Genomic DNA, 20,953 nt, shown 5'->3' on the forward strand with positions numbered 1-20,953 from the left:
AGGACCAAGTTCAAGGAGTTAATTGGAGAGAAACATCAACTGCATTAGTAAATAAAAAAAAAACCTTTGGTGAACCAGCGTACTGGAATTACTTTGTAAATTAATGATGACTCATGCAAATAAACCGTTTAGCATTTCTAATCTTCCGCCAGTAGGGACCATGATTGTATTAAGAGTAAAAGAATTGTTCTCTCCATGCCTGCAGAAAATGAATTGTAACACGCTAGTCTCCCGGGTATTAAGAGATCAGCTGTGTTTAGTGTACAGCCATACAGACGTCTCTTGGTGACTCCGCGGTGTTTACGGCTCCAGCGCTTGTACAGGGCGACCTGCTGAGGGCGAAAAGTTTTATGAACTGCATCTTGACCTTAGCAAATAAAACTTTATATGGCAGAACTAGTACCCTCTGGGGGGTTTCTACTGACAAGGTGAAGGCACGAGGAAGAAAGCAGTGCAAATCTATAGTGCTGAACTGTCACAATACTTTATGGAATACTCGCGTGCAGCTTTATGCTTGCGGATGTGGAACTATTCATCTATACTATATTCCGAACAGCAAGTTCATTAGGGGAACCATTACTGACATGAAAAGAAATCACTGGTAGGAAAACGGTTGGAACTGCTCAGATAGGTTAGATTTCAAGAGACAGGTTAGTGTGATGACATACATGGTGATCAGTGGGCTAAACTTTTTGAATTATCGCTCAAAAACAATGATTATCGCTCAAAAAAATCTATTGAGCGATGATCGTTGTGTGCTTTTTACAGCGCAAGGTGATCGCTCAAACGTTGAGCGATCACCTTGCTCTCCGAGCGGGGAATGCGGGAAAGAAGCGGGGCCGCTTGTCTTCTGCATCCAGCTGTTTCTTGCTCGGAGCGCCCGGCTGTTATACAGCTGAGCGCTCTGAGCGAGGGATGCAGAACACAGCTGGATCGCTCTGTTCTTCATACCCAGCTGTCATCAGGGAGCAGGATACAGCTGAAACAATAGTATCAGCTGTATCCCGCTGTGAATTCCTGATAATCGATTGCTGATCTTTCAGCATGCTGAAAGATTAGCAATCAGCGACGGCTTAACGAAAACTGCACAATGTCAGTGCAGTTAGACACAACGATTATCGCTCAAAAGATGGCTTTGAGCGAAAATAGTGTCTAAAAGGGCCTTAAGTCCAAAGAAAATTAACAGGTCACGTTTACTAAGGCCAGGTTCCCATTTAGAAGGCCATTCAACTTTTTTTCTCCCTCTTTTACCATTCTCGCCAAAACAGATATCAGTATTGATGCCTACACCGCATGCAGAGTCTTCTTATCGGCTGTGAAGATTGGACCGATACAAAAGGTGCACCAAAATGGCATCAACTGTGTCCGGCTCCAGCGTAAAACAAGTAGCTAGACACAGCTCATGAATGGGAACCTGGCCTATAAATAGGGTAAATCTGGCCATACACATTAGAGAATCCAGACCACAATGTTTTGTATACAGCAGATGGTAGACAACCCATGGCATCTTGTACCAGGGAAAGCAAGGACTGGGCATGACCGATTCTGTACTCCCTTTGGATGTGCACGAAGGCGGCAGAAAAAGTGTCTACAGGTGAGTTCTTTGATCGTGTGGCGATCACTACGCATTATCCGTACACTGAGCGCTATCATCTGTATGGGCATTGTGTGGGCCCCTATTCATTTGGACACTGTATGCACTAGCTGTTGACTTCAACCATTACCTATCTGTGCACTACATGGTACTAGTAACAATGGCGCAACACATTATATGACAAGAATTATACTATGTAGAACAAGTATGGTTTTGAAGAAATGTCCAATAGTTTCAGGGGTGTTGCTATAGTAGTTCAAGAGCAGGACTGGCAAAGTGTTACAGTATTAGCTCTATTTATTTGAAGTCCACATTAACCCTTTGCAATCCAATTTTGGATTCAGGTTTTCCTAGGGGGCTTTCTCTTTCTGCCATTATACAATGGCGCCATCTGCCAGCTAGAGCCAGTACTGCAGTATGTGACATGCCAGAGAGACTCCCGACAACAGACCGACCTGCAATATACAGTAAGAATACCCTGCTGGATGTTTTGCGACATCGGAGCAATCAATCAGAATGTCTTCAGACGTCAGACAGTGGATTGGAAATGGTTAATACATGCCAATGGCATGGCTTAGAGTACATCGAACTGTTTAATATGAAGTATAAACCATGGGCGAATTATTTTGACGGTTGAAGGAGCCGCTTCCAAGTAGTAATAATCTCACACATTTCGTATAAATTTCGCGGCTACAGCACGGAGCCGGTCCAAGATCTGAAATCGGGTTACTAATTGCACACTTCTCTAGAAGAGCGCATGCAAGTACCATACCACCAACCTGAGACATTACCAAACATGTGTTGACTATGCATGCACAAAGTCTTGTACTACTATACTATGCTGCTCAGTAAACCTTCCATGGGCTCATAGAAGCTTATCCCCATTTTACACGGTTCTCTGCCATTTAGAAGCGCTCATCGACAATGTAGCATGTTGACGGGCGTTCGTTAATGCAATTCACATGTAGCACAGGATCAGAAGTATGGGGACAAATGATGGTTAGTCCCCATACTGACTGCATCCATCGTCTGCACATCCACTGTATATACAAGTAGATAGGGCTGCTGATTAGTGAGCATTTTTATATCTGCATAAAAGATCCAATCAGCCCAAAAATGAGCCCTTGCTTGTTTGTAGGGCGATCGCGGGTTTATTCCCAAGGGTTGATACTGGGGAAAAATAGAATGTTCGTTCTTGATCATCAGGCTATGCAAAAGGGACTTAAACTACTGTAAGGGGTCCTTCACAGTGGCGATCGCGATAACGTGAGAATATCGCGGCAAAATTGCAACTTTGCTCATGAGAGGTCTGTGCGTTAGCAATGCTTTTTCTTGCAAAAACACTGTTGCCGCTTGCATTTTTCTCACAATATGGAGTTTCCAATGTTAAAAACACATTGTACGAAAATCGCAAGTTCATGCTTTACGATACGGTAAAAAGGAGACTCCATAGGGAATCATGGGAGATTTAAAAAAAAGCAAAATGCAAAAAGATAAAACATGCCACGATCTTTTTTTCACTCCACATCGCATGAGTGAAAACATCGCAAATGGGAATCAAACCATTGAAAATCATTAGTTTCATAATTCTGCGTTTTCACTCTCTCGCATCGCTCAAAAAACAAGCAATTCTCTCACAAGTGTGAAGGTCCCCTAACAGCCCATTTTTCCTATAGAGAATTTCTTTATGTGCCTTTTTTCTAAGCAGTGTGTCATTTTTCTCCAATATTTATGGAGGCTTCAGACGACCGTATATCGGCTGGGTATTCAGGCCCGGCTGATATACGTTGTCCCTCTCTGCAGGGGGAGAAGGCTGGAAGAGACGGGAGCAGGAACTGAGCTCCCACCTCCTCTCTGCCCCTCGCCACTATTTGCAATGGGAGGGGCGGGCTGAAGCTAAGATTCGGAACTTAGCTCCGCCCACGCCCCTCCTATTGCAAATAGTGGCGAGGGGCAGAAGCTCAGTGCTCTGCTCCCAGCTCTTCCAGCCCCCTAGCCCTGCACAGAGGGACACCGTATATCGTCCGGGAGTGAAAACCTGGCCCATATACGGTCGCCTGAATAAGCCCTTACTTTGAATTATGCAGAACTACCGTACACACGGAAAAACAGCATGCGAGAACTCTACGAGTCACATGATCCTTAAATGACATGATTTTTAAATGTGGGAAAATGCCACTTAAAAGGCATTAAAAAAAAACAGATACTATGATACACATTATGCAAAACCTTTGTAAAAAAAAAAAAAACGCTAGAAAAAGCAAAAAAAAAAGCCTAAACGAGATGAGCCTTATTAATCTATATTGAACTTGATACTAGCAGATTTGTGACTGGAAATGATGTACACAATGTCAGCAAACGGCTGTAAGGAGGGTTTTCTTATCCACTTAAATCTGCGCTTTCTGCTGGGCCGCTTATCAATAATTAAATTAGTAGGAGCACAATTCTAGATGGAGTAAATCAGATAATACGCTAGAAGGCTATTAGCAAACAAAATGTGTAACACTAGTTAGATGGCCACTAAATTGTCAATGCTTTCAGGCTGCTAAATAGCTAAAATAAGCACCTGAAAGGCTCTTCACGGTAATCCATGCGGCCCATAAAATGGCAGCGCATTATGCTAAAAACTGTTTATGTTTTCATAGAATGAAGAACATTTTTACAACAAATCCCAGAATGCTAAAAGCTTTATTATCATATTTAGATCTACAAAACAAGTTAAAAAAGGAACCAGATGCATCCAACCACTCATCTATATGCAAAACCGGGAGGTGAGCTAATAAAGAGCAACTTTGTTGCAGCTTTAGTCATTTTGTTTAACTTTTAAAGAAGTAATTTTCACACATTTTCACATTTTGAGACTCAGTGGTAATACAGGGGGTCTCTAATAAAGACTACCTTTCCGTTACACTATTATGACATAGTGTACAATTATACTAGGTAGGTGTGCTCAGCCCCTTCATTATCTCCTGCTCGCAGCTGCCTCTCTCCTGCCCTCCCGATGGTGGCCACTACTTACCACAGAGAACTTCTCAGTATGCGTTAAGTGTACACAGTGGACTCTATTTTGGTATATGATTTTTTCATGCGGTTACAGTATTTACAGTTTGGATCCAGTGTGGGATTGAGGGGGGCTCTGTTGCCATCCATTTTATGGCTCTCTCTTTACGGGCCAGGAATAGTGTTCTCTCAAGAAAAACGCGAGTGTAGTATGGCCCCACCTCTCCCTCCAGCAAGCCAAACAGCGCCACCTTAGGGTCCAGGTCGAAGGATAATGGGGGCCGTAAAAGTGAGTTCACGAGGTCTGTCACTTTTGACCAGAACTCGTTAACGAAGTGGCACTCCCAAATCAGATGCCAAAAATCCGCTTTCGGTTGGTGGCATCTTTGGCATGAATCTGAGGTGGTATTACGCATTTTATGCAGACGGTTGGGAGTAAGGTAGGGTTGATGTATGATGTATAGTTGGATTAGCTTGTTGTTTACGGCCGGTGACACTGATAGATGAGATTCAGAGATATCCTGCCACTCTTCAGGTGTAAGGGATGTGATGGCGAGTCTCCATTTGTCATATGCTGGGAGTGGGCCGAGGTCTATTTTTGCTGAGAGGAGATGTGTATATAGGGCTGATATTAGGCCTTTGGGTCCTTGGGATTTGAGGATGCCTATTGTGGGGAACTTGGATATGCGGGTCGAGGTGGGAGGGAATTGAGAGTTCAGAGCATGTCTTAGTTGGAAGAATCTGAATAGTTGGAGGTGCGGGGCCTGCAGCTTATCACGCAGTTGCGTGAATGTGGGGAGTGTTCCGTCTATATATATGTCTTTTAGTGCGTGTACCCCCTGGGTTGTCCAGTACTTTGGGTCTGGAACGGACTGTAGTGCGGTAAGGCCGGGGTTATTCCAGAGGGGACGTTCTGGTATCACACCCTGGTAACTCTGCAGTGTCTTTGCTTCTTTCTATACGCTGAGAGCCAATTTATGAAGCGGGGTTAATTCAGTGGGTTTAGTGCATTCCGGGAATTCTAAAAAATTCAGAAGATTATGTCCTGTTACTTGTTTAGCTAGTTGTTTGTCTGCTATGGGTAGTTCTTTGTCTAGGACCCAGGTTCTGATGTTTCGCAGTTGCCCTGCCAGGTAATAGAGACGGAGGTCCGGAAGGGCCATTCCGGCTTGTTCTTTGGGTCTTTGTAAGGTTGATAGGCTCAGTTTGGAACGGGAGGAGTTCCAGATGAATGTTATAATTAGGGAATTTAGGGACTTGAAAAAGCGTTTGGGGACACTCACTGGCATGTGCTGTAATATGTATAGACATTTGGGTTCGATGACCATTTTAATGAGATTTATGCGCCCAGCCACAGAAAGTGGTAGCTTAGCCCATCGTTTCAGTCTATGTTTTATGTTGTCTAAGAGTGGGTTTATGTTATCTGCTATTGCATTGTTGTGGTCATATGATATGAGCATCCCCAGGTATTTGAATGTTGAGACTGGTTTTAGTCCATATCGTGCAACGCAGGGATCATTTTCTGGACAAGTCTCTGTGTAGAGAATTGTTGATTTGGACCAGTTGACATATAGTCCGGAGAAGTGGGAGAATTTATCTGTGTGTGTCATAGCTTGGGCAAAGGAGTTTGATGGGTTCGATAAGAATAGGATTGTGTCATCTGCGTACAGTCCCAGTTTGCTTTCAAGGTCTGCCCATTTAATGCCGGTCACGCTGGGGGCGCTTCTTATTCAAATCGCCAGTGCTTCAATGGCTATGGCGAATAAGGCTGGGGATAGAGGGCATCCCTGTCGGGTGCCTCTTGCCAATTGGAATTCCGTCGATGGGATGCCATTGACGATTATATTTGCGCTTGGGGACTTGTACATAGTTTTGACCCATTGTTGAAAGTTAGGTCCGAATCCAAAGCCAATCAGACTGGCTTCTAGGAAAGCCCACTTCACAGAATCAAAAGCTTTTGCCATGTCAAGTGAGACCAGAGCCCAGGGCATGTTATATTGCTTACCTATTTGGATAGCGGTTTGGACTCTACGGATATTTATGGTCGTGGATTTTCCTGGCATGAAGCCCGTCTGGTCAGGGTGTATGATGGAAAGGATCACCTGGTTTAGTCTGGTGGCTGGGATTTTGGTTAGGATCTTGTAATCTGTATTTACCAGTGATATAGGCCGGTAAGAGCTACAGTCTGTAGGGTCCTTCCCAGGTTTTAGGATCACTACTATGGAGGCTTTATAGAATGAAGGTGGGAGTATTTTGTCTAACTGTGCTTGGTTTAGTACCTCAAGGAGTTGTGGGCCTAGTTGTTCGTTGTATTTGCAGTATGTCTCTATTGGGAGACCATCGGGTCCTGGTGATTTATTGAGAGCCATGTCTTGGATTATTAGTTGAATCTCTTCCAAAGTAATAGGGGCTTCTAGGAGGTTTCCTAGAAGCCCCTATTACTAGGTTTCTTCAGAGCGGGTTGGGAAATTTAAGTCTTTTAGGTAGTCTAAGATGTCTGCCACCGTGTTATGAGAGGAAGAGGTATACAAGTTGGCGTAGAATTCTTTAAAGCAATTTTTGATAGACGGGGCATCAGTGAACTCCATTCCACGTTGATTCTTGATCTTGAGGATCGTGTTTGTTTGGTTTTCACGCTTGATAAGATTGGCGAGTAAGTGACTAGATTAGTTTCCTAGCTCAAAGTAGTGTTTGGAGAAAAATAGTTGACGTTTGGCTTTAGCATGTATTTGGTGTCCATGGAGTCGGGATAAACTGAGCCAGGCTATTTTATTGGCTTCTGTGGGGGAAGATATATATATTTTTTCGGCTTCTAGGGTCTGATTTTTTATCTCTTTATCGGCCTGAGATGTTGATTTTTTAATATATGAGATGGCCGACTTAAGGAATCCTCTGATATAGGCCTTAAGAGTGTCCCACTTCAAGGCGGGATGGGTATTGTCACTGTGGGCATCTAGGAATAGAGAGATGTGGAAGGGTGTCTGGTCATCCGAACCAATGAGCTTAAGCCAGAATGGGTGCAGTTTCCAAGTGGGCTTTATATTGAGTTGAGGGAATTTTAGGGTTAGCAGTATAGGGCTGTGGTCAGAGATGCCTCTCGGACAGTGTGTTATGTTTGAGAGATATACTGCCAGTTCCATGGAACTGAATATGTAATGCGTCATTGGACAGTTGAGCAATGGAAGAGCGTTCTATGGAAGACAAATCACGCTACTCCATCTCCAAATCAGATAGACGTACCTGGGTGTGGAGGATGCTGGGGGAACACCATTTGTCCGAATGTGTTGTGCTAACAGTTAAGTACAGCGAAGGATCCAATATGGTCTTGGGATGTTTAAAGTGGCATGCTTCAGTTAGTCGTAGTGGCAAGAACCATCAACACAGAGGTGTGTCTTGATATCCTAGACAATCTGCTGTCCGCAATGTGGCAATACTTTGGAAATGGCCAGCAATACTAAGCACCTTCTCACAAATCCGTCACTGTTTTACGTTGGTTTGAGGATATGGACATTACACGATTGGACTGGCTGCAGAGTCCTGAACTGAACCCTACTGAACATCTTCAGGACAAACTGGAACGTCCGGTCAGGAATTATGAACAGCGTCCACCTTCTTTGGGAGAACTTGTCGAATGTTTACAGGATGAATGGAGGGAAATACCAGCTGAAGTGCATCAGAAAGTATGCCACAGAGTAATCGATGTCATTAGGGCCAAAGGAGGCCCCATTAACATATGCAAATAAATACTACTTATAATTGTTGTTCCTGTCCAATTAGTTTTGCTAGGCTAATGCAGCCCTTATACTATAGAACTAGACTGATCTACGGTTCCTATAAACAGAGTAAAAAGTTAATCAGGACCTGTGAGCTCTCCCGGCATGTGTATGTTAGGCTCAGATACACCGCACAACGGGCACCATTAAATTATAATGGGCAATCGTTGGATGCTACCAAGTCGTTTCTTGCTTTGACAGCAAAAATAGTGCTGCATTTAGTGCTATTTGTCCCAATCTGATCTGACAGACTCGTTGACAGAGGCTCCTAGCCGAGCTCTGACACAGGTGTGAGCAGAGCCGGAGACAATAATTGTATTTCTCAGGAAATACATTCCTTTGTTGTTCCTCCCAGAAATTTCGGAGTAAAAGGACAACCGTGTCTTATCAGCTGGGGAAGCAGGATCCCAGCAGTCCATGCCATGCCAGTTGGTAATTCATTCATAAATATCCAGGAGGACTAACAGAGGAACACGACAACGTAAAAGTTCCAATAAAAAAATGCAGCCACCATCTTTAGACTACCTTATAGATTCCCTAGTAGGGTGAGGACTACCAATGCACTATACCTGCTCTGTGATTGGCCAGTGCTGCTCACATGATCAGCGGGTGACAATCACAGAGCATTGTAATTAGAAAACGGTGGTGGCCATCTTGGCTGACTAAAAACGGCACTGGAAACTGGCAGAACTGAATGATGGCTGACACAACTACAGGTAATGTATCCCCTATATTCTGCAGTCCCAGGATAGAATTTTGTCCTGGAACCAGAAGATCGCTTTAACCCTTTAGAGACCACACTATGCATTTGTTTTAGTGACCTCACTAATGGCCTTTAAACCTACACATACATCTTTTTAAGGCGATTGCTTAATTGACTATGAAAAGTAAATAAAAAAATGAAAAAAATAATCTTACTAAACTTGGAGTTGCAGTAATTGTGCTGATCCATGCAAAAAAAATAAATAAATAAATCACATTTTTACAGAATAATGATGGAATCTCTGCATACCCCCCCCCCCCCTTCCTCTAAAAGATTGCAATGAAAGCTCTACAGCACATTATATGTACCCCAGTGGTGCCATTAAAGACTATAACTTGGCCCACTAAAATGACCTCAAATAGCTATGTCTAAGAGTGTATGCCGCTTGCAATGTGATGCTGAAAAACACTTGGTCCTTGGGGGCGCCTGCACACGAGCGGATTTGCATTGGGGAATCTGGAGCGGGCATGCTCCTCCGGGTTCCGCAGCAAATACCATCCACAGCATGCTATGGAGAAGTGATTCTTCCGGCACATGAGCAGAAACCAATTGCAGTTTCTCCTCGCGGAGGAAACATCACAGCACACTCCATTTTTGAGCAGAATCCGCGCAGTCGGCTTCCAATGAAGTCAATGGCTAACGGCCCATCCGCAATTGACATTGCGGAAAGGTCGCGGATTTCACATCAACGCTAGGCAGTAACTATGGAAAATGAGGAGTTTCAAAAAAAAAAAGTTAAAAACCCGTCTTGTGCATGTCAGACAGCAAGCCGTTCAGACCATGCGCAGTACAGATGAAGGGAAAGAAAGACTGGTACGAGTGGACGCCGCTGCTGCCAGAGACTCATATCGGTCTTTCTGCATGGGGAATCCGGCACTGCCGTGTGCAGGCAACCTAAGGGGGAGGGGGCAGGGGGGAATTCTCAAAAACTTTGATATGGACTACAGCTGATGGTGACGCTCGGATATCTTGTATTAGCTGGTGAAGGCCTAGTAGAAAAATTGAGAAGTAGATTGATAAGTTGTGCGCTAAACACACGAATGTAACGACGCAAACAGCTTAAAAAAATAACGTGATGGCACGTCTTCCTCTACGGTTAGATTAATTTATACCAGTGTCACTCAGCACTAGAGAAACAGTCCAAAAATTAGATTGCAAGTTTTCAGTATGAATTCCAGCATAATAAGCTTGAAGGTTTAGTAAAGCGAAGTAAATAATATGTTCTATGAACTGGTCCTAGAACATGGAGCGTGCCTCAGTGTTGATCACCACCCATCAGCCCTCGGCAAGCATCGCCGGCTCTCTGGTAGAATTAGTAGTCATGCCAGCGTACATACAGAAACACCATAGCTGCCCCCATGCTTCACTTGTATTTTTCTATTACTATTGGCTTTGTTAAGCAAACAAGCTAAACCCCAGGATTGAATTCCCGGCGGCGATCAGACACGCACAGGTGGTGCATATTACATGAGGAGTCGGCTCTTACAAACACGCTGTCAGATCGCCGAGTCTTGGGGTGACATTTAATGCTAAACAGTGAAGAATAGCACAATAAATAGCAGTGAGATGTGCCGACGCTCACGTGACCCTTTCATAGGCTTCGCAATTACAAAAGTTGCGGCGTCCCGGTACGTCCAGCATTACTAGGCGATTGTTCTACCTCCAGATACAACGGCGCGGGGCACGGCTCATCGCATTCGCCATAGAAAAATTATTTCTGGCTCCCAATCGAGCAGGATGGTTAACCACAGGCTTCAGGGTGGATCCAAGTTTTTAACATCAACCTTTCCAATTCCTAATCTTGAATGTTGTAAAGACGCATGGTTTTAACCCTTTCCAATCCACTGTCTGACGTCTTCAGACATTCTGATCGAAGGCTGTACAGCTCCAATGTCAAAAGACGTCCGGCAGGGTATTCTTACTGTATAATACTGGGCCCTCTGTTGGGGGCGTCTCCAGCATGTCCCATACTGCAGTACTGGCTCTAGCCAGCAGATGGTGCTATTGTATAATGTCAGAAAGAGAAAACCCCCTAGGAAACCCTGAATCCAAAATTGGATTGCAAAAGGTTACTCTCTTAGTAATAAGCCGATTTTTTCTGCTTTAACCCCTTCCCGCTCCTGGACGTACCTGGTACGTCATGGTAGCGGGATACTTCCCGCAACATGACGTACCTGGTACGTCCTGGAGATAGCACGGGATCACATAAGATCCCGCGCTATCCCGCAGCGGGAGCCGGCTGTCAGTCACAGCCGGTGTCCCGCTCCAACAGCGGGGGGACATCGGAGATGCGCCCGCCGCTGTTAACCCCTTCCCTGCCGCGATCTAAGTAGATCGCGGCAGGGAAAGAGTTCACAGAGGGATCGCGATCCCTGTGTGTCTCCGGCCGGAACTTGCGATGTTATCGCGAGAGCCCAGCCTGTCACCATGGCAACAGGACGCCAGACACTGGCGTCCTGTATTGCCTGTGCCTATAATCGCTGTACAAGCGATAAGGCATGGCAGAGCAGTAGCTTTGCCATGCCTTATGACAGCGATCATAGGCACAGTGATGTAAGTCCCTCAGAGGGACTCAAATAGTATAAAAAAAAGAAAAGAAAAGTGTAAAAAAAAGAAAAATGTAAAAAAAAAAAAAAATGCTTTTTCTAATATTAGCATAAAAAAAGGGAAAAAAAAACTAAAACCCCACATATTGGATATTGACGCGTCCGTAACGACGTGTACAAAAAGTTGAACATGCTTTTTATTTTGTACGACAAAAAGCGTAAAAAAAAACGCTAAAAAACAGAGGCAAAATGCTAATTTTTAGCATTTTGCCTCACAAAAAATGCAATAAAAGTGATCAAAAAAGCCGTACGTTTCCCAAAATGGTACCAATAAAAACTACAGCTCGTCTCGCAAAAAATAAGCCCTTAAAGAGCTCCGTACATAGAAAAATAAAAAAGTTACATGACTTTGAATGCAGCTATAGAGAAAAAAAAAAGATTTCCAAAAAAAGGGGGGTTTATTGCAAAAAAGTGTAAAAACCTAAAAAAAATATAACAATTTTGGTATCGTTGTTACCGTACCGACCCGCAGAAAAAATTTAGTGCGTCATTTATGCTGCATGATTAACGCTGTAAAAAAAAAAAAAAATCTATGGCAGAATTGATGCGTTTTCTCTCCCTGTTATCATTAAAAAAATAAATAAATAAATTTTACGATATTGTCTATATACCCAAAAGTGGCACCGATAAAAACTACAGATCGCCACGCAAAAAACAAGCCCTTATACGGCCGCGTCCACGGAAAAATAAAAAAGTTATGGCTTTTGAAAAATGGAGATGGAAAAATACCAAAAAAATCGCTTGGTCCTCAACGCCAAAATAGGCCGTGTCATTAAGGGGTTAAGGACCAAGCAATTGTCATTGTCGCATTGCAAGAGTCATAACTTGTCGACATAGCCATATGACAGTTTTTTGGGGGGGTTGGGGGGGGGGGGGGGCGACACAAAGTTTATGTAGATTTTTTTTTTACTACTGTCGCACAATTTTTTTTAAAATCGAAAAACAAACTGAATCTGCATCACCGCATTCAAAGATCAATATTGTTATTTTTCCGGGGAGGGACATATTGGATAAAGTGAAGCCATATTTTTTTTTGCCACCTAGCTTCCAGATTAAGACCAGTTGTCTACTGGCATAGCATTTTCCCACAGCGAATTTCTGCCACGGGAGTACGCCAAGTGACCGCGATGAACCTATCAGTAATGGTTTGCCCAATCTCTTTTCTGCATGCCATCTAATACTATTGCATTACGATCAGGTTGCTACTCACTTAGAGATCGTATTCATTTCAGGCCATCCAACATCAGAAATAGTTACACTTTATAAGATTCTCCAGGTGTTTGAGCACAATTCGATGCAAGCCATTAAAGAAACACATTTGCTATAAGAGAACATCATATTATGTGCCGCTTAATATTTTAAACACTATCAGGCCAGTTCTAAATTATGAAACCAACACCACCAGGAGAGCGGCTCGGCGGCTGATCTCTACAACATGTTCTATTTATGTTACAAACATGAATTACAGGCGCTGTTTTCAATGATGCATCCTTAATCACAAGCTAAGTCGGTCATGCATTAGAAATGCGCTGTCCCTCCGTCCCTAGAGACTTTTCCCCGGTCTTGAAACCAGCAATGGTAAACTATAAAAATCTCATTTCGTCCGACAACCTGTACTGTGCCCTATAAGCAATGTGTCCAAAAAACAGCTAATATTCATTGCACCGACCCCCTTATAAGCAAAAATGAATTGTGCAAGAGGAGCTTTAGATTGTGTAATGTGCAGCAGGTTCCCTACTGGTGTAAGACGACGGCGTCCAGTAACTTAAATCCGACGCATGCAATTCCTTTATTTGATGTGATCTATGAGCTATGACGAATAAAGAAATGTAGAAGCAGGGTGTGAAATTCCTCGCTGAGAGGAGCCAGACTGCAATGGTAGCACAGGGGGAGGACAGAGGAACCATGCGGTGAGCCACACCAATAACACAAAAATATTAATGCAGTCTCATCCATGACTTGGCTTTCTCAAAAGTTTTGGAACCCCAAGACAATAATGTGTAATAGATGAAAGGAGGAAGATACAAAGCCAATTCTCCTCCCTGCTTTGAACTTTTTCGTGTTTTATTGTATAACACTGAACCACAGAAGACAAAACTAGACGTTTTTTATAATAACCATCAGAAAAAAAACCTCTTTCATTATGTGACTTTTATAACTCTATGCTTATTCCACTGATGAGTTCAGCATTATGTCACATGTAGATCACCTTTGTAAATCCCAAGTGCACTTGGAAGGTAGTATATAAAGGGCTACTCTGGCAAAAACACTTTATTTTCCACTCCTGCACCCCTCCACTAAATTGCCTGTCACCCTCTAGAGGTCTCCTATGTATACTGCAGTCACTTCCATGCAGTGTAGATCTCCTGTCTGATACTTATCAGCAACCATCTTGATGATGACAATTCTGCCTGCTCGCTTTCCCTCTTCTATGCTAACACTGCCATGATACATCAGCACGTCACATGATCAGTTACAGGCTGAACCATCTCTGCCTGCAAGGAGGATGGTGCCAAGTACCTACTTTCACCTCACTGGTTTGTGAAAAAGTGTATGGACCACTAACGTCCTCTGGATCCTTGCAATCTCCGGCGAAGTCTATAATGTAAGCAATCCTGAATGCGAGGGTCAGTAATGGTTAAAATAGTAAAGTGCTCTTCCGTTATTCACTTTCTTTGTATTTTTCTATGCCAACGCTCCCATGATGTATCGGCACATCATCACATAAGCAGCTACAGACTGTACCATCTCTGTCTACAGGGAGGACAGTGCCATTACCATCTGCATTCTGAATTCTTCTAAATAATCTACAGACCCTAAATATACAGTCAGGAGGATAAGTTGCAATCTCTTTCAATATAACTGTTACAGGAGCCTCTAATTATCATCTGAAACAGATAGGAGTTTGCCTTCCCTCTAAAGAGCTTGTGTGGTAGGGGCCATTAAACAGGGATTATGCTCGCTACACAAATTGACTCCTTGAGAGAATATGAAAACAAGTAATTCTTAGGTGGTCAGAATAGGGGAAAACTAACTAACTGATAGAGCCAACATGTGCAGTAGCTCTCCACTGTTGTATCTGGTAAAAGCAATTCTCGAGTTGTTCTATATGTGAGGCCCTTTAATAGTCTGTTCAGTCTCTTCTTCGTTATCTTGATGTTATAGGACCTGCGTAACAACAACTAAGGGCTGCATACATTAGACCTTAAAAGGGGTTTTTCAGGGAAATACTATTGATAATCCCAGGCAACGGACCCCAGCAAATCAGCTAAGCGGGCACAAGCTGTCAGCACTACAAATACACAGAGGTCGGAATGGAAGCCACTGCGTCGACCTCTCATGTAGTGGCCGGCGCTTGTACCTGCAGGCACGGCTCTTATTGAAATCAATGGGAACTGTGCCTGCAGTTACAGCTGCCGGTCACTATAAGGAGGTCGGTGCAGAAGCTTCCGCTCCGACCTCTGTGTATTTGGAGTGGAAGTCTTCGCGTCAAACTCCCATGTAGTGGCGGGCACTTTTAATTGCAGGCACAGCTCCCATTAATTTTATTGAGAGCCATGTCTGCAGTTACAAGTGCCGGCCACTACATGGGAGGTCGGCGAGGAGGCTTCTGTTCTGACCTCTGCTATTGCGACGCCCGCTCAGCTGATCGGTCAGGGTCCCGAGCGGCGGACCCCTGCCAATCAACTATTGATGACCTATCCTAATCATCGGTCATCAATATTATTTGACTAGAAAATCCCCTTTAAAGTTCACGAATCTGCACCAGTTCATGATAGCCAATATGGTGTACATCCCCTTCTTCACACTATATGTCCCCGGAGGAGCACCGTCAGCCACTACCGGATCCCAGTCTATGATGTAAGCGGCTATTATTTTATATAGGTGTGTTATATATGTCTAGAGCATTCCTCGCCGTATGAAACATGATTTTACAGGGCAATATTCAAGATGCTCTTAGCTACAAAGATCTTTACAGCACCTGCTATAAAATGCAACATATCCATAGAAGCCGAGCGGAAGACTTGAAAGCTAAATTAAAGTGTATTTTTGATCCAGGCAGTCAGGTTGACAAACAAAAAAAAAAAAATCTGGACCAACCCCAGCCTTGCACTAAATTCTAAAATTGGCAAGCCTGATGGTATTTACAGTCATCACCCTGATGTGCCGCTGCTGTGAAATGCAATTGTCACTGTACGAGTTACAAAGAAAGACATCAAAGTGGAACAGGACATCCATATAATTTACTATAGAAATTCAATTCAGAAACATTGGGCCTGGAGCCAGCAGTACCGCAGGCAAAAAGCTGCATTCATTCTCTGGAAGCATTACCTGCTACAAGCTGAATATCGCTCATTCAACTACCGGCATCCTTTTACAAATGCTAAATTGATGCCAACTCTTATCAGGAAAGCAAAATTCTACAGATGTAGTACAATTCCAATGATTGTGCTGTGATATGGCTTCACAGGATTGATGAATACAAATAATAATAATGGGGATAAAACGCCCTGTCAGTGAGAAAGGAACCATCTTCGCCATGGAAATCGGTCATTAATCAATTTTATCGCTCGTTTATCTACGGAAATCCATCAAATTATAGTCTGCAACTAAAATGAGCATTTCCTTATTTAGTAAGTATTTCCCTTACGCCGGGCTCACATGACCTGATTGTATTCCGTGAGCATATGACCGCAAAGCATATGTACAGAGTACTTCACACGCCGAACAATGTACGCAAGTAGGGAATGATATCGGAAAGTAGCCCAACCCCCTGGAAACACCCTTCCCTTGTGTTGTCGTAAGAGCCTTCAAATCGGGATACTGCGCTTGCTGGGCTTGGCTGGTTTTATACTACTTTTTTGGAAGTAGTATAAACCACTTTATTAAAAAACAAAACTTATTCCTGCTGAGGAAGGGCCCAGAGGAATAAGCGGAGGTTGCAGACAGCCATCTGGATGGGTGTGTTGATTAGAGATGAGCGAGCATACTTGTTAAGGCGATTTACGAGAGAGAGCATTGCCTTTTTCGAGTACCTGCTGGCTCGCCCCTGAAGATTCGGGGGGGCCGCGAGGCTGAGCGGGGGGGTTGAGGAGGGGAGCAGGGTGGAGAGTGAGAGAGATCTCTCTCACTCTCCCGATCCCCTCCGCAACCCCCCGCACACCCCCGCGGCCCCCCCGAATCTTCAGGGGCGAGCCAGCAGGTACTCGAAAAAGGCAATGCTCTCTCGAGTAAATCGTCTTAACAAGTATGCTCGCTCATCTCTAATCAACACACCCATCCAGATGGCTGTCTGCAACCTCCGCTTATTCCTCTGGGCCCTTATGTGGGAACTGATGCCAGGAGAACAGGTGGTGATTCAGCAGCCTGTGGTTGGTGAGTAGCAGTCACCTGACTTCCACTGTCAACAAAGACCAGGAGACTTGCGGAGCTGGATCGCTAGGGCGGAGGACAGCTAAGTACTTTTTGCTTCATTGTTTTAACTCTATTGGCTGTAATGTTAACAATCGATTATAACCGGGCAACCCCTTTAATGCCTGGAGACGCCACCGGGAATAACATTATATATACAGTCTGGTGCATAAGCAGCTTCAGTATTACATATTAAAAAACATACCCTCTTCTCATCTGTGACAATATAGTTGCGACCATGTTTCTTTGTAAGGTGAGGAACCAAAACATCAAACCGCCTCCGGAATTCACAAAATACCAAGTGATCAGGATAACCTAAAAAATATAATTACAACATGACACATGAAGCGGACTGTGCAAATAGGTATGCAAGTAATAACACCTCATATGGTGCTCTATTCAGTAGTAATATCATGTTTCCCGAAAATAAAACACTTAAAGGGGTTGTCCCGCGCCGAAACGTTTTTTGTTTTTTTTTCAATAGCCCCCCCGTTCGGCGCGAGACAAACCCGATGCAGGGGTTTAAAAAAAACAAAACGGATAGTACTTACCCGAATCCCCGCGCTCCGGTGACTTCTTACTTACCTTGCGAAGATGGCCGCCGGGATCTTCACCCTCGGTGGACAGCAGGTCTTCTGTGCGGTCCATTGCCGATTCCAGCCTCCTGATTGGCTGGAATCGGCACACGTGACGGGGCGGAGCTACGAGGAGCAGCTCTCTGGCACGAGCGGCCCCATTCAGAAGGGAGAAGACTGGACTGCGCAAGCGCGTCTAATCGGGCGATTAGACGCTGAAGATTAGACGGCACCATAGAGACGAGGACGCTAGCAACGGAACAGGTAAGTGAATAACTTCTGTATGGCTCATAATTAATGCACAATGTACATTACAAAGTGCATTAATATGGCCATACAGAAGTGTATACCCCAACTTTGCTTCACGGGACAACCCCTTTAATTTTTGCCCCAAAAGAGGCACTAGGTCTTATTTTCAGGAATGTCTTATTTTACTTACCTAACAGCCAATTTGTAAATCCCACCTATATGAAGCGATGGCTGAGCCGCAGCTCAGCTCATTCATAAATCCCACTTGCATAATGTGATGGCTGTGATTGGTTCAATGCAGCTCTCAAAGAACCAATCACAGCCATTGCTTTGTGGAGGCAGGATTTCTGAATCCCATAACCTGGAAGTGATCTTGTGAGGGCGGCCGAGGACTGTGGGAACCCCGCTGGAGCTCTGGACCTATCTTCATAGGTAGCATATTGCCATTTTTTGTCTATGTGATGTAAATAGGGTTTATTTTTGGGGTAGGGCTTATATTTCAGTTCTCTAGGCTAGGGATTATTTTTGGGGTAGGTTTTATTTTCAAGGAAACACAGCATGTGTGTCCCAGGTCATGTTACAATGTTGCACATAGAAGGTGGCTTCCTACAAGTAAAATAGGTGGCATTGCGACATCCCACTTACATACCAAGTTTTCCTTTTTTAGTCTCCTCATGCCTATTAGGCGGTCTCCACAGGAATATACAGAACCCCTCCCAACCTCTATACATTGAAGAATGTAATTTAGAAAACCTCTACGCCACTTTTTTTCCCCCCGCAGTCACAGAAACTTTTCTTTTCTAATGGACAGGCTGGCAGAAGACTTCTGTAACACAGAGCGATGCAAATCCTGCCAATGTTTAGATGTCAGCAGCGTACTTCTTGTCCGGTATCCGCCACATAGAAGGTCTAGAGCACGCATTGTACTGATCTCACAGTACTGGCACCACACTTGGATGGTGATCTGGTCTTTGTGAACATTCCCTGATGTGTTTATATGCATTTATGTATGCAGAAAAATTCTTTTGGCAAGCGTCACAAATCTTAGCTGGTTCAGTCTCTATTCAGGGTGTCAAAACTTTTTTAAATGCACATTTATACTGTACGTAAAGACTATTTTGCCTAGAGACAGCATCGCTCTTGCCTAGGAGCTATTAGTCTAGTATTGCCTAGGAGTCTAGTATTGCAGCTCGTTCCCATTCAAATAAACGGAGCTGAACTGCAGTACCAGACGCAGGCCCCAGGCAAAAGTGGCGCTATTTCTGAAGGGGAAAGCAAAAGAAATTAAATTTTGTTCAATTCTAGACAACCCTTAGTTCTGATGACCACATTGACAAGGAGTCAAGGGAACAGAGACAAGGAACAATATGTGGATAAGTTTGTACGATAATCCAATCACTTCGCTCAATACCATACTTTCATTTTGGATGGATCAGAAGAGGTAACGTATATCATTAGGGAGAGCACTAAGAAGGTGTGAGGAGACTTATAAGGCCATGTATGCTCTTCTGGGAAATATGCAAATAGGAAAATGGAACAACGACTCTACAGCGCCACCTATTGGAAGGCAGCATTTCTAAGGACAAAACCCCCGAAATAGTAGTCTGTACATGGTTATCTTTTCCTTCTGGGAAGACTCTGGCTTCTATTTCTAATTACTGTTACAAGGCCTGTTAAAAAGATGAGACATTGATTTATAGGACTGCTGCCTTTAAATAGTTGGCGTTGCTCCATTTTTTTTTTCTTCAAAAAATGAAAAGAAAGAAAAAACTAAGTTGTTCTTTAAGTAGATGGCAAGCATAATTATCCTTAAAACTCTGCAGTGATTTGCTTCGCTTATGCAAGGACCCAGAATTGATACTGTAACAAGTGGGAGCGCAGTCAGAGTCATGTTTGTGCAGAGGTGCGGAGTGTCTGCAAACAGAACGGGAAAACAACCTGAAATTCATTTATACGTGAGATTGAGGAGCCGAATGTGATTGTGTGTATGTGTGTAATTAAATCAAGCACTGAGCTGTTTATTGGAAAAGCAGCTTCTGCTCGCAATTGTTTGAGAATTCCACTTCAATTGACTGGTGAGACCTGGACGCTTATGTTCTGTCTCCTAATCTGTCGCTATCTATTGACTGATGCACCATCCAGCGCCAACTCCGTAGGGAGGCCTATATCGATCCCATTGTTGGCAGATGTACATTGATTTTTTTTAGGGGTACCTGTTTATTTTAGCAGGTCTGCGTTCCCTCTTTTATCCTAATGAGCAGCATACCTAAATGCAGACGCTTCTACCGATAGAGAGCGCACAGGGCAATACGCTGCTGTCTCAGTGCCCAAAGATGATGAGAGTAGTGGCAACGTTCTAAGATAACGAGGCCGGCACCATCAGAGAAAGCGAGACGTGGATGAATAAAGACAAAACGATGCTATGTATTAGTGTAAGGGTGTCCATATACATTATGGCCGGACGGTGGATTACTGCTAATTGCTGAGCCTGTACTTGAAACTACGGCAGAGTACAGCTGCAGCATGGCCAACCATGGCTTGGCTACAATGTCTTCGGCAGCTTCTAAATATCACTGTTTACAGGCGCTGCACTCTAGGCCCTTTTACATGGGACAATTATCATTGGTAGTTTTCAAAACCCTGCGCTCCCGTGCAGAACGGCCACTGCTTACAGTGAATGGAGGCGGGTGGGGGAAGAACACTGCCCCAGCCACCCCGCCCCCCTTCCTGCTGAACGTGCTGTCAGCGATACTTGCTCCTGTGTAACAGCGCGGGAGCGAGTCTACGGCATCGTTTGCCCAACACTCGTCCCATGTAAAAGGGACTTAAAGGGGTTGTCCCGAGCCAAAACCGCAAAATTTTAAATCTGCACATTCCCCCAGTCACCCCCCGGCATAAAGCAGCCCTTTAAACCGTTTAAAAACCGCTTCCTACTTACTGTTGAGATGAAATAATAACTTATAAAGTTCAGCAGCTAAGAT

At 44.0% G+C, this 20,953-nt stretch overlaps 1 protein-coding gene across 8 annotated transcripts in view; it reads right to left on the reverse strand.

Moving 5' to 3' along the window:
• MYO18A (myosin XVIIIA) overlaps window positions 1-20,953 on the reverse strand; it is a 328,523-nt gene that overhangs the window by 114,030 nt on the left and 193,540 nt on the right. For all 8 annotated transcript variants that reach the window (XM_066599575.1, XM_066599574.1, XM_066599571.1 and 5 more), the window contains one exon: window positions 17,354-17,463. In XM_066599575.1, coding sequence (XP_066455672.1) covers window positions 17,354-17,463 — 110 coding nt within the window. The remainder of the gene's footprint in view (window positions 1-17,353; window positions 17,464-20,953) is intronic.

Source organism: Eleutherodactylus coqui, chromosome 4, assembly GCF_035609145.1.
Source record: "Eleutherodactylus coqui strain aEleCoq1 chromosome 4, aEleCoq1.hap1, whole genome shotgun sequence".
Classification (NCBI taxonomy): Eukaryota; Metazoa; Chordata; class Amphibia; order Anura; family Eleutherodactylidae; genus Eleutherodactylus; species Eleutherodactylus coqui.